The sequence below is a fragment of the Gavialis gangeticus genome, unplaced genomic scaffold, assembly GCF_001723915.1.
Source record: "Gavialis gangeticus isolate Ggan-Ray unplaced genomic scaffold, GavGan_comp1, whole genome shotgun sequence".
NCBI lineage: Eukaryota > Metazoa > Chordata > Crocodylia > Gavialidae > Gavialis > Gavialis gangeticus.
In genome coordinates, this window is record NW_017729030.1 from 48377887 (window position 1) to 48392411 (window position 14525).

General features: G+C 42.2%; 1 protein-coding gene across 2 annotated transcripts in view; it reads right to left on the reverse strand.

The window, feature by feature from the left end:
- The window catches only part of TTC29 (tetratricopeptide repeat domain 29), a 242579-nt gene that overhangs the window by 195222 nt on the left and 32832 nt on the right, over positions 1-14525 (reverse strand). For both annotated transcript variants that reach the window (XM_019522168.1, XM_019522167.1), the window contains exon 4: positions 12794-13017. In XM_019522168.1, coding sequence (XP_019377713.1) covers positions 12794-13017 — 224 coding nt within the window. The remainder of the gene's footprint in view (positions 1-12793; positions 13018-14525) is intronic.

Genomic DNA, 14525 nt, shown 5'->3' on the forward strand with positions numbered 1-14525 from the left:
CTGTGCTTGCCGTGGCAGTGTGCGATTTGCTGCCTTCCCAGCTTCCCAGCTGTTTTCTCTCCGGGTCTTCAGCACAGCTCCTTTCTTCTCCCTGGCCAGGTCTCTTTCCCTGCTCTGGGCTTGAACTAGTGCAACTGGGTTTGCTGCAGCAGCTTTTGATCAGCCACAGCCTCAGCCGTTTCTCCTGAAGAGCTGGGGCCTGGTGTCCTTCCCACCCAGGCTCACTGCGGTTCACCTTTTGTCCAGGTTCTTCCCTGATAAGTTTCTTTTCTTTGTTTCCCCCTGCATTCTCGTGACAGGGTGTTTCTGCCACCCTGTCACATAATGGAACAAACTGCCCAGATAATAACCCCCAAATTAACCCTATGTGCTGAAGGCCTGCTTAAATAAAAAGATCCTACACAATGCTGGAAAATGACTGATATACCACAATGGCAGGGGAGTTCATAGTGGAGGAGCAGCTTTTGAGAACAATTTCCTATGTGTTTTGCCATACAAACTTGGTGTGCAGAAGTTTGCTCACAGCTAGATGTAGGAATTGTGATGGAACATAAGGGAATCAGTCCCTTAAGTATGTAGGGCCCAGACTGTTTAGGGCCTTGCAGGTCAAAACCAACACTTTGAAATGAGCCCAGAAAACTGCTGTAAGTTAGTAGAGATTCCAGAGCACTAGAAGAATTGTAACAAAGGAAATTTAAGTTAGATGTTAGGAAGAACTTTCTGACTATGTGAGCAGGTGTCTATTTAGTTTTAGATACCTGAGAAATTCCTGATATCCATGAAAGATTTGCAGAAATACGTTTTATAAAAACTGAATTTTTGGCTTGACACCACTTTTTACTAGAGGGTCATTTATTTGAATTGGTGTTCTTGATTTTAGTGACATTTTACATTTATAGAAGACCCCTAGACTTTAATGTATCTGAAAAAAGATTCCTTGCTGCTAGGAAGCTTCAATATGCCTGAATTTGAAGATTGAAGTAATCATTTCATGTCTCTTCAGAACAGGGCCATCCCGGAGTGGGGTCGGGAGGGGGGCACGAATCATGGCAACTGCCCTGGTCCCTGCACTTTGAGGGGCCCTGCAGAGCTGGGTGAAAAGGCCATGGCCCCTCCTGCAGGGCCCACCCAGTACTGGTGACTCTGCACTGCTGACTGCTGGCTTTGCATCCAGCTGCTAGCCACTGCCTGCACCCCCCCTCCAACCAGCTTCTTCATGTTTGGGCTCTGCACAAGCTGATTTGCCCTGGACCCTGCACCCTGCTAGGGTCATCTCTGCTCCAAAAGAACAGACATCTTATTTGATGTTAGATCTTGAAGTTGGGCTTATAGGCCTATACAGCCTATCAGTGTAAACCCTATGCTCTGAGCAAACAATCATAAGCATAGAGTTCCCTCAAGTATTCCATCATCTTACTCTTGAGATTGATTCACAAAAAAGACAACAAGAAAGAGGAAGTCCTTTTGTATTAACAGCTCTTCAGGGACTCAAGCAATTGGAACTGGATCACACTTAGGCATGTAAGTCCACTTTTACAGAATCTAATAGAAGGCACTTGCATATGGCAATGAACACTACCATTGAAGACTTTTTCAAAAGTGGGATGCAAGGTCATCATGAAGAAGCAATTATATGTACTTGATATAACTAATCATTAATAATTTTTTTAATAAACAATATACATTAAACTGAAGGTAGAGACAGAAGAACAGCTCCCTGTTGTTTCATAGTTTCATAGTTTCTAGGGTCAGAAGAGACCTGAGAAGATCATCTAGTCCGACCTCCTGCCATGGCAGGAAAGAGTACTGGGGTTAAACGACCCCAGCAAGGTGTTCATCTAACCTCTTCTTAAAAACCCCCAGGGTAGGAGCCTGCACCACCTCCCTTGGAAGTTGGTTCCAGACCCTAGCCGCCCTGACCGTGAAATAGCGCCCTCTAATGTCTAACCTAAACCTACCCTCTGCTAGCTTGTGCCCGTTGTTCCTGGTCACTCCTGGCTGTGCTCAGGGGAACAGTGACTCCCCCAATGCCTTCTGATCCCCCCTGACCAGTTTGTAACAGGCCACAAGATCCCCCCTCAGCCTTCTCTTGCGGAGGCTGAACAGGTTCAGGTCCCGTAGTCTCTCCTCATAGGGCCTGCCCTGCAGTCCCCTGATCGTGCGAGTGGCCCTCCTCTGGACCCTCTCTATGCTGTCCACATCCCTCTTGAAGTGCAGCGCCCAGAACTGGACGCAGTACTCCAACTGTGGCCTGACCAGTGCCGCATAAAGGGGGAGGATCACCCTTTGTAATTCATAGCACTCTGCAGGAAGCACCAGGAGTTTCAATGATTCCCCAGACCCAACAAAAGTTCACTGCTGGGTCCTGGGGGTTGAGGAATGCAGCTGCTGCCTTCGAGCCTGCAGCCCATTTCTCCTAGCAACACCCCTCTCCCCTCCCAGCCCTGGCACTGTTTTCAGAATGCAAGAGGGGGGAAAGGAGCAGAGACAGCTTGTTCTGGGGGTTCCCCAGCTGGTGCTGGAGGGTAGGATGAGTGGACTGGAGACCCCTTCACTGCAAAAGGGATCCAGCACACCCGCCCCACTCTCCAGTGCCAGCTGAAAAAAACCCAGACTCCCTTTCCCCACTCCCATTCTCAAGGCAGTGCCCAGCTGAAAGGTGGTGCAGACACAAGTTATAAGGGTTATAACCTGTATGCAATAAGGGTTCAGATTTTCACAGAATCGGGATCTTTTAAAGCACTCTGCAGCTGTACACTTGTTTGGGCACAGCTGTACAGCACTTTCAGGGGCCAGATTGGGTGAAATTGTCACTTCTGTCTGATTCTTAAGTCAAAGTAAACCTAAAGAATACTTCATGATACGTACTATACACACACAGAATAGGTACTACAAAAAAGACAAAAAGAGAAGGGAAAAGAAAAAGAAGATTTCCTATTGAGGAAACAGTATTGAATATATATAGTCTATCTTTAAAATCTTTTTGTTACAAAATATCAAGGCAGTAATGCTACGTAAAATTATGCAAATAACTTCAGGTAGCTGCCCTACAAATCTCAAGAGATGAAACTGACCTGAGGCTGACTATTGTTACTGGCACAGCTTTGATTGAATGAACCTTAATGTGACCCTCCAATGACTATCCTGCCAGTGAATAACAATGAGAATTGCACAAAGACAACCATTTCTGTATAATTGCTTTGGACAGAAACTGGCCAAATGGGCTGATGTCACAAAAAACAAAATTAACAACAATGGACCTTTAAAAGCTTTATTTCCATCTAGATTTTAAAATCCAGGATATTTTAAATCTAGAAATTCATTGAGATCATTCTGACAATGGCAAAGATCTGATTTACTCAAGTGAACTTTTAGCACTGAAGAAGGAAATACATACTGGACAAGAAAATAATTTTCCTCACGATTCACTCATTAAAACTTTGACCTTTCTGATTTTCTAAAATGTGTTCCTAGAATCAGGAAATAAATAGTTTTTATTTTTGTTGATATTAGAATAGCAAACTAACATGATGTAGTTTTTTTTATCCAGACTCCTTATTAAATGAGGGCCAGTAGTATGGGAGAGCAAGTAATGAGATACGAAGTGAATGGATAGAAGCTTGGAGGAGTCATAAATACAACTATGGAATAGCTCGTACAACACAGTAAACATTTCTGGTTAGATGTGGTGAAGAGAACACTTGGATAAGAGTTCAAATTGAGTAGAGGAGGGGAGAGTGTGTATCCATGAAGTCTAGCATAACTATACTGACATCTTCAGGGAAGGGAAGCTTCTCACTGGGGGGATACATATGAATAATTACTTTTACAAGCTTTGAAATGGCATGAGAGAAAAGTGTACAAGTTTGCAACAAGAAGATAGTAAGCAAAAATGGCAGCTAAATGGGCCTTGCTAAGGTGTATGGTGAGGCCAGATAGTTTGAGCTAAGAGATGTAACCCAGAACTTTTGAAATGTATGACCACAATGGGTTGAAACCAGAAGTAGTAGGATATTCTTTATAGGAATATTATTCTGTCAGGAAATGCCCATCATAATCAAAAATGAAACTTTATAGAAATTAATCTATTTCAACAAGATTTTGTTTCAATAGAAAAATTGAAAATAAAAAACTTAGCAAAGAAAAGCATTTTCTTCTTTTATTGAAATCACTTTGCACGTTAATATTTCCATCATTTAATATACACATCAAATAGAAATAAATATTATTTGAAATGTTTTTTCCTGAATTTTAAAGATTTTTTTGTGAAACAGATATTTTGTTATTACCGCATTTCAGAATGAAAAAAAAATTAAATAATGGATTTTCCTGTGATTTTTTAAAAATATGGTTCCTGACCAACTTTCATTGACACCCCATTGTGATGTATGAATGAAAAATCTCTTTCACTGGGGTGTGTATATGATACTGAAGAAAGGTTTTCTGCTCTGTATCAAGGTCTCTCAGGATTTCTGTAGAACAATTCCTGCCAGCTGTCCTCAAATGAGCAGCTACATGGATGAATAAAGTAGGCCTGGAACTAATACTGTTTCACCCAAGGATGGGCTTTAACTATCACTGAAGTCTTATTTGTGTCTGATTCACTCTCTAATTTTAGGTATTGGAGATGGGAAGGAAAGGAACAAAGAAGATCTTTAGTCAGAGGGATAAGAAAAGCATCTTAATTCATGTATCTTAATTAATGTGGCTTTCTGAGAATAAGAAAGGACATTTGTTGTTCTGTTTGATGGCAAACAGATCTGTCACAAATAAGTGTCATCTATGGAATACAGCATTGAGAATGGAATTCTTCAGCAAACTCTCACAATTAGCCAAGTGTTGTCTGCTGAAGCAATCCAGAAGACAGTAGTGCTGCCTCTTGGAACCCATCAGTGAATGATAGTATTCTCTACCAGGTCAGATAATTTAGAGGCATAACAAGATATTTCAGCACCTAGGGCAGAGAAGTAAGGGACAAGCATTATGCTGACCGCTGGATAGTAGGAGTAGCAGCAGAGGGAGAGGGAGGTGAATCTTACTTTACTCTGCTCTCTGTGCCTGTGTGGTGTCGGGGAAACCCCAAAGGTCACGGTGGGTCCGGGGTAGGATCGGAATGAACAGGCGGGATTTGTGGCGAGAAGTCTGAGTGGTACGTGGACTCGTAGTGGTTTCAAAGTAAATGGGGTTTATTCACTTACGCTTTGGTTGCGTAGGTAGAGCTGCTTGCTTCAGTTACAGTTACAAACAAATAACAAACAACAAAGGGGTCTGTTGGCCCACGGGGTTCACGAGTAAGCCCTTGCGTTGTACCCTGAAGGATATGGGCGGCTGCCCACTCGCTAGTCCCAGGGCTGGTCAACAGCTCATAGGTGGAGAACAAATAACAAAAACAAAACTGTAACTCGTCGGAAACGTCGTGACGCCAGTCCAAAGTGGACAACAGATAGATGTGATGGTAGCCGATGCCGAGGTCGAAAGCCAGGTGTGATGAGACAAAGCCGTAATCGAGGTAAGTCGGATGAAGCAAACTGTAGTCGAGGTCGAAGCCAAAGTAAGTCCGGTAGCCAAAGGATCAGTACGAAAATGATAACAAATTGAGTAGCCAAATAGATCATGGAGGAGACCAGTGGACCAGTAAGCCCTTCTGGGGAGCAGTCCCTGCAGCCGCAGCCTCTGCTTCCAGGTAGGATCTCTCCTAGCGAGACAGTCCCTGCCAAGGCAGCCTCTGTTCACTAGTCGAGCGGGTCTCTCTCCCCCGAGGGAGGGAGCTCACAAGTTTTTGTAGCAGCCTCATAGCCAATCAGGCTGCTGTTCTGCTGGAAACTTCTGGACAAATTACCTCATGCAGTTACTGTGACTGAGCATGTGCGTGCTGGAAAAGTAGGTCACGCATGATTGACAGGCTGTCAGGTCACATAGGGGGCACGTGCTGGGCATGCTGTGGAATTTTCCATGCACTTAGCTTGTCTGCGCATGTCAGTTTCAACTCTCTGTGTTGTCAGCATACAATCACAAAATTTTTCTCTGACAGGTGGTAGCTACTACAGGCTCCTGGTAGTAGCAGCATGAACTTGGCTGCTGTAGCTGAGGGATGCATACTGGTGCAGCAGCCCAGCTGGTGCGGACTCCCCAGGTCACTCCTGCTGCCCTGTTCATTTCCCCTCCCACCTTCCTGATAAGTTTTTGGGCACAAGGCTGTACCTCCCACTCCAAGGTCTAGCGGGATGGAGAAGAGGGCACATTCCACTCACCTTGGTCACCCTCCTCCCTCACGAATACATTACTGGCCTTGGCGTTGAGCCTGCCCAGCTCCCTGCCATGGCAAAGACTCCTGGGTGGAGAGAGCAATAGAGCCCCCTCTAAGTTAACACGTGGTGCCCCCTTTGCCCTTCCCTAGTTAAGCTACTGAGGTTGTCATATTTAATGATTAAGGCTGGATATCAACTAACAATTCATAACTGAAGAGATGCCAAAGTTTTTATGCCTGCTGGAAGAAATCTTCTGGAGCTTTTTGTCATTGGGAGTGGTTTTCTAGAATTGACTCTCCATGGCAAGATAAGAGACTATCAATACTAAAAGGATTTTTTTTGGTGCCTAAGAGGTCTGTGCCCAAGGCGTCAATATAATGGACACTCAGTTTATGAAGACAGTAACAGGACTGTTGGCATTGTTAAGGAGCTTATATGGATAGGCCCAGGACTAAGGGAGTGGTGTCAAAATGAGCCTTTGTAGATATAAGGCTTCAGTGCTGGAATGGACTTCCAGGTAGAACCTCATGAAGGAAGGAAAGAATCAATCCCCCTAGCCTGCCCAGTGCTATCAGTCTTTTGAATCCATGATTTGTAAGTCAAAAAGTCCATGACTCTTTGTAAAGGGACAGGCTAGATTGAGCTGTATTAGAAGGGTGCCAGATCTTCTCTAGATTAGAAAGAACCAAAGAAATGAACAGTGTGTTAAGTTGCCAAGTAACATCCAACCCAGTTTAGAAGTTCATAGAAAGGGTTGCAAATCTCTCCTAGATGCAAGAAGTAAAATTCTATCAAGTCACTTTTGGGGATTGGAGGAACATCTTTCTGGATCTGATGCTCCCTTCATAGACTGCTCCAGTAGATAAAACTTTAGTAGAGCATCTCTGAAGTGGAAAATGATAGGTGTACCAAGCAAAAGTTCAGAGCAGTTGCCCAGAGAGACAATATCCACCATTTAAGAAATAATTCCATCACACAGAAACACAGCTTGAAGCAAGAGACTTTGCACTCAAACATTAGGTAAAAAAAGGCACTCTGGCATACAGTAGTAGTCAAAAGGCAAGCAATTTTAAGTGAAGATGGGATGGCCAAGAGGGGAGAATTTTGTCACAAAACTAAACTCACTAACATAATATCTACAAATTGAGTCAATGGAGTAAGCAGGAAGACATTATCCACTTCCCTCTCATTGACCCAAACAGCAAAAGAGAGAGACCAAGTCAATCCGCCCTTGAGTAGCGTAGCACGAGGATAAAGAAGACACAAGTGGTGCTCAGTAAGGCTGTGCAAAGCTTCAGTCCCTGATTCGATTCGGTGGAGATTCAGCCTGATTTGGTGGCTGAATCTCCGAATTGAATCAGAGGACCCTTTAATCTCTCCGAATTGAATTGGAACCCTCTGAATCAATATGGAGAGATTCAGAAAGATTCAGAGATTCGGACATAGTTTCATAGTTTCTAGGATCAGAAGGGACCTGAACAGATCATCAAGTCTGACCCCCCTTCCGTGGGCAGGAACAAGTGCTGGGATCATAATACTCAAGCCAGATATCTATCCAACCTCCTCTTGAAGACCCCCAAGGTAGGGGAGAGCACCACCTCCCTTGGGAGCCCATTCCACAGTGTGGCAGCCCTAACCATAAAGTAATTCCTCTTGATATCAAGCCTGAACCTACTCTCAATCAATTTGTGGCTGTTATTCCTTGTTATCCCAGGTGGTGCCTGTGGGAACAGAGCATCACTTATTTTCTGCTGGTCCCCCCGGTGAGTTTATAGATGGCCACCAGATCCCCTATCAGTCTTCTCTTGTGGAGGCTGAATAGATTCAGACCCTTTAGTCTGTCTTCATAGGGACTGGCCTGCTGCCTCCTGACCATGCAAGTGGCCCTCCTCTGGACCCTCTCAAGATTAGCCACTTCCCTCTTGAAGTGCGGCACCCAGAACTGGACACAGTACTCCAACTGTGGCCTCACTAGTGCCACATAGAGGGGAAGGATCACCTCCCTGGACCTGCTTGTGATGCATCTGTAGATGCTCGACAAGGTGCAGTTAGCCTTACTGACAGCTTCCTCGCATTGGCGGCTCATGTCCATCCTGGAGTCAGCAATGACTTCAAGATCCCTTTCAGCCACTGTGTTGATGAGAAGGGTGTGCCCCAACCTATAGGTATGTTGTAAGTTCCTTCTCCCTAGATGCAGCACCTTGCACTTGTCTGCATTGAATTCCATTCTATTCTCATCCACCCACCTCTGTAACCCATCTAGATCCAGTTGGATTCTGAGGCAGCTTTAAATATTTTCTGCATGCCTCTAGGTAGCAGGGGCTTGTGAATGCTGTGATGCTGGGGTGCATGGAGAGTCCCACAGAAGCACGGGAGGCCCCAGTGTGATTGGCAGCAGACCCAGAAGTGGACCAGAAGCACTTCAGGTCCCCTTCCAGGTCTGCCGGGGAGCATGCAGGGGGCACCCTTGTGCACTCCCTGGCTCGGTGACTGGTGCCTTCTGGGCCTGGGGGTGGCACCTGGGGCACCCCTGCAGCCAATTGCCAAACCGAGGGGGCACAGAGGAGCTGCCCAGCATGCTCCCTGGCAGACCCAGAAGTACTTCCAGTCTACTTCCAGGTTTGCTGCCAAGCATGTAGAGGGCCCCCCCTGCACTTCTGTGGGATGCTCCATGCACCCCAGCATCACAGTGTTCACAAGCTGTGCCTGCTACCTCAAGGTATGTAGAAAAAACATTTAAAGCTGTGTCTATGTCTGAATCACTGATTCTCTGAATCAGCTTCAAATCTTCAGATTTGGCCAAACTGAATCAGGGACAGTGATCTAAACAATGAATTGAATCACTATTTCTGATTTGGGCCGAATCCAAATCAAATAGGGCCTGCTTCGCACACCCCTACTGCTCAGCAGACACCGCTAGGCAAAAGATCTTGCACATATAAGGAACGTGTGCAATCAGATCCATATAGATTCAAAGGTAATATTTAATGCTTCTGCGCCAGGCAAAATATTTTGGGAAATGACTGAGTGGTTTGGCACCTATTGCACACCCAAAAACAAGACATTCCTCTGAATAAGATTCTCAGTAATCCCATACATATGTTCTGGGTATGGACAAATGAGCAAATTATCCTGAGTTAAGGAAGAAGGGGACTTACTGCATATCAGCATATCAGCTGTTCTGCAGGGACCTTTTTGTGTTGGTCCATGTATTCTATGGTAAATAGGAGCTAAAACAGCAGTAACATAGCTCTGTTCCATTCAAAGCTAACTTGTCCTCATACAGCTTTCACTTACTGGGTGGTCACACCAAACAGTTTTCATAGATCTGTTGATACATGTATCTGTTGATACATGGTAAATTCCACCTGCCCTCTCCTTCCCTTTTAACATGATATAATTTATCCATCTGTTCACACCTTCAGAATACACCTACAGCTTGTCATAAAATGCCTCTCACTCTCAAACTATAATGAATAAACATTGGTAGTTTTTGAAGAATTTACCTTACACCTGATAACTCAAGGACTAAATTTAGTTGCCAGGCTGAAATACAATTGTGTCCAGTTACATCTGACCCAAAGACATGTCCTACCAGCCCTATTTCCCACTGGTTGGATGCCCTCTCTATTCCTAGATGATAGTCTCCCACTGTCTGAGTATAAAGCTCCCAGTTCATATTTCTCCTGCACATAAACACTAAATAAATGAATTAATTAATCCAAAATTGCAATTCTGAAAATTCACACTTAGCTGCTTCCTTACTCCTGAAGCAGCTAAATGCTAGAGGCCCCTCAGTGTTTGACTTACAGTTCCCTAAATGCCCACAGTTTTGCCTCTATATGGGTGCATCAATACATCACCCTGTGGTGACATAGTAATGTGCTGCATCACTGCGTGGAGCACTATGGCGATATAGCAATCACGTGGGTCTACACATGATTGTCAGGTATGCCACTGTGGCAGTGCACCACATGCATGGTGCAGTAACCCCCTGTACTGCACCATGCTTTAATACTTCCAAAAAGAAGTACTAAAGCACAGTGCCGTATCAAAGTCACTGTATAATGATGTGTAGACACGCCCAATATGTCCAAAAGTACTTCTGTTTTGATAGGCTGACCAGCTCAGCATCTAGCTCATACCTAAGCCCACTTACTAACTAGATGTCTCTCCACTTAATCTGTTTGAAAGACTCAGTCTAGTAGGTATTCTTACTGTATATCAAACACAATTAAAAGAGTGGGCTTTTCACAAAATACAGTTGTAGTGCCCGCTACTTTTTAAAATGCAGGTGAGAAAGAATAAGGATGAAGCAGTGTGTGGTGTTCCTATCATAAAACAGTTTAGTGTTTAGAGCTGGTATGCAAGTGGAAAGAATCTTCCATTCCTGTCGTTGCTCTAAGGACTGTTTAATGTAAATTACAGGAACACTACTGAAGAAAGCCCTAGGTTCTGCATTCTCAGGTAACCACTAGCTACAGTCACGCCCCTTTTTACTATCTGTTTCTGGCCCAGTACATCTTGAATTCTTTTCTACACACTGGCTTTACTTTAACAGGGAGTTGGGAAACAGATCTGAATCATCAGAAGGGAGAGAATTAAATATAGTCTTCTACTTCCTGGGCAAGTGGTCTAACTACCCAAGTATTAGGGAAGCCCAGGGAACGAACACCTACTCTTCCTCTAGCCCTATTGAAAAAGAAAAGCCCTTTAAAAAGTCATCAGCTCTTTGAAAAAAAGTAGATGTAGGTGCCCACCTTCAGGAGGAGTTTCTGGGCTGCAGATTGCAATTCGGCCGAGACACCTCTTTATAGGCATGAGGGAGCTGCCTCAGAAAAGGGTAGGATTTAATATACAACCCTGTCCTTGTTTTTTCCAATCAGCTAGCTATATGTGGCTGCATAGGCAGCTCCCTCTCATTAGGAAGTACCTAATACTGTTGTGACCATATCCTATTAGGAAAGAGTCAAGTCTAACATTCCTGAGATTGACATCAGCAGAGCTTTTGCTTTTGGTGCACAATCTGATTTCATCCAAAATACTGTAAGCAACATGGTTATTGCAATATTTCTATCACAGCTTAAGGCACAGGCCTGAAATCTCATAGGAAAGCTTATTACTGTAAGATCTCAAATTATTTTCAAAAGTAAAAGCTTCATAATTCTTCAGGTCTGAGCTATGAAAAAGAGAAATGATCTCCCAAGTACCAATGCGCCATGTATCTATTCTTTCTTTATGCGTATGACTGAAGTCATTTTGTGATGTCAGCAAACTCTAACTTATTTGACAAAAAAAAATTCTTTACATTGTTAAGAGAAAAAATAAGTTAGTACCTTCTTCTAAATCTTTGTGATGATGTCCTGTCTTCAGATGTACCAGCACAGAGTAATTGTATTAGCAAAATGACTGAATTATCTGTAGCATAACTAGTGTCGGTGTCAGCAACACTTGAGTTTCACCCCATGACCAACATCAATTAACTCAAGCTAAAAACATCACCTAAAAGGTAATGGCCTGGTATGTGTGAATAAGAAGCAAAACTTGAAGTACACCTTCAGATAATATGGTGAAGCCGTCAGTCATAGGTACAGGCCAGGTACAAAACCTATTTCTTTTATTCCTACAAACAAGAGGGTGATTCCTCCAGGATTTAGTACCATCCCAGGACAGTTCATTAACTCTTTCTTTTCTTGGTCTAGAGCAGGGTTTCTCAGCTAGAATTACAATTAATTCAATATAAATCTAGTGGCCAATAATTGACAACTTAAAAAGAAAAAAACATTTGAATTACAGGAGAACAATGATATTTATAAACATTTTTTACTGCTTCTTGCTTAAAATAAAAAGTTTATTATATCTAAATCTGAAACAAGTTCCAGTTCAAAACCTTAGGAACTTGCCTTAGGTTTTCTACCCTAACAACAACAATTTATTTCATGATTTACTGTTTATGGTAAAAGGGCATAATAAATAAAATACTTTAGTAAATTCATTTTAGGAAGTAGAGAAAATATCATACAGTAATTCAGAGTTATGTCTTCACAAGTGACATATTATATCTATGTATCACATTTTACCTGACATGTTCACCAACCAATTTTAATGTTAACTTATAAATTCAATCATATTTAGCAGAACCCACACGTTATGAAATCAGTATTATAGCAAGGCAATTGCGCGGAACAATATTTTAGAAAGTACGAACACAACTTTTCAAGGTGGGGGGGAAATGAAAAAAGGAAATTATGAATGAGATTATAATTGAGATGTTCTCAAGACTAGAAATATATCACAAGGTTTCTAGTTACATCATGACACGCTTTAGATTTTCTTTCCCATTCTATTTCACAGAACCTCTCACTATATCTGTAGCATTGCAATTCCTATCATTTATTCTATAAATACAGCTTAGTTGACTAAGGCTGAAATGTGCTAAGAAGCAGTAATGTTTCAAATTCATACATGAAACAATTTGAAATCTTCCCTCAGGCACTCAGTGCTGCAGCTCCTGCTGCTATGCTACCCACAATTCCCCCATTTACCTGCTCGTTGGGCTGCCTCAGCCCTGGTCAGGAAGTGGTGAAGCTGATCCAGCTTATCAGGCTGCTCCTCCAGGGACTTTTGCTGCCATATGGCTGACCCAGGCCCTGCAGCCTCCCTCAAGGCATTCCACTTCTGTATCAGAGTGAAGAGCTCCGAGAAGGACTTGTGATAACCCTGTCGCAGCATGTCTATGCAGATGTTCTTCTTGTATGAATTCCTGTAACTGGGAATAAGAAAGCCTGATTTTAATCCTTTAAATCTGTATTGTGTTCTTCACCCTCCCAAGTAAGTAGAGATACTACAATGGTTTTCAAGAAGACACTTCTGAAACGAACAAAAAAAAAGGGGGGGGGGCTGATATATTATTTTTAGGACTTAATTTTTACAGAACATTTTTCAACTAGTTTCTATAGCAGAGAAGCAAATGAAGCTACAGGGGGACTGCTTCCTCTTTATTGGAACAGTGTTATAATTATATTAGTGCTCTTCAACTGAGATCAGGCAGGAAGGTCAATTGAGTTAATCAAGATAGGGAAAAAGCCAGGATGCTGGCATTCATTCACTGAAACACAACAGATAGTTTACTTAAAAGCACTGTGCAGGGGAAAATGAAGCACATTCTGCATGACAAAACAATGTATATGGTAAATAGTTTTGCTGGAGGTTAAGGTAGTTTGGTTTAAAATGTCTAACAAATACTGTGTCAGACACACAATAATTACTTATTACTTTGCCTCTATTCATATCTGGCTTCAGCTGGGACTAGTTTACTGCAACAGAAGTTTGATAATTTCACCCTGATTTTAAAAGCAAATGACATGTCCACAGAGATACAATGATGAATTTATATCAAAGTTATTCAACTGATAAACATGGGTAAGATATACATATTCAAAAGAAATGCTTAATTAAATATTTTCAAAAGGTAATAGATTTTTGGAGGCCTTATTTATGGATGTAATCCAACTATTTCTTTCAGCTGGCATGAAACAATCCTAAACTCTCATTCTGAAAACCCATAAGCCCCATGGGACTCCTTGCATCACTAAGGACTGGTTCTAGAGCCAAATGTTTAAAGCACAGGGTGCTGAGTATGAGAAAAAAATTACTGAAAGGATATATCTAAATGTCTTAATTTTATTTTGTATTGTGTCATTTAGGCTTTCAAACAGGTTCATATTTTTTTCTAACATTTATTTACTACTAAATTATCAGACCTGAAAAAAAGAATGACAGAATACAGAGAATAGAAACTATTTACTGTACTACATTTAGCAAATCTGGATGACTGCCATGCTAAACAGATTAATACACAGAATAATAAATCTAGCCTGGGAAAGTATACTGCAGTTCTTTTCCAGTTCTATACGAACAAAAATTATATAAACCACTTTTAACTAGGTGTCAGTGGAATGGCTGAATTTTAATATAAGTTTTAAGTGGTAATGATCTGTGCTGTTTTAAACCCTTAATCAAGATAACTATTTTTTCAGTGATGCAAATGCATCAGATTCATTTCTGTTTTGATGGCAGAAATGAACACAAAATGATACAATTCAAGATACTACAAGAAGTTATTTGGCTGTAAACAATACTGGAGTTATTTTAAACATATAATTCAGTATTTTTAGTGCTAAGTATACAGCCAGTCTTTAAAATTAGCACAGTCCCAAAAACATTGCTAGCAGCTGTATTTTATAAGATTCCAAAAAAGAGGGAGTTACCTTTTCA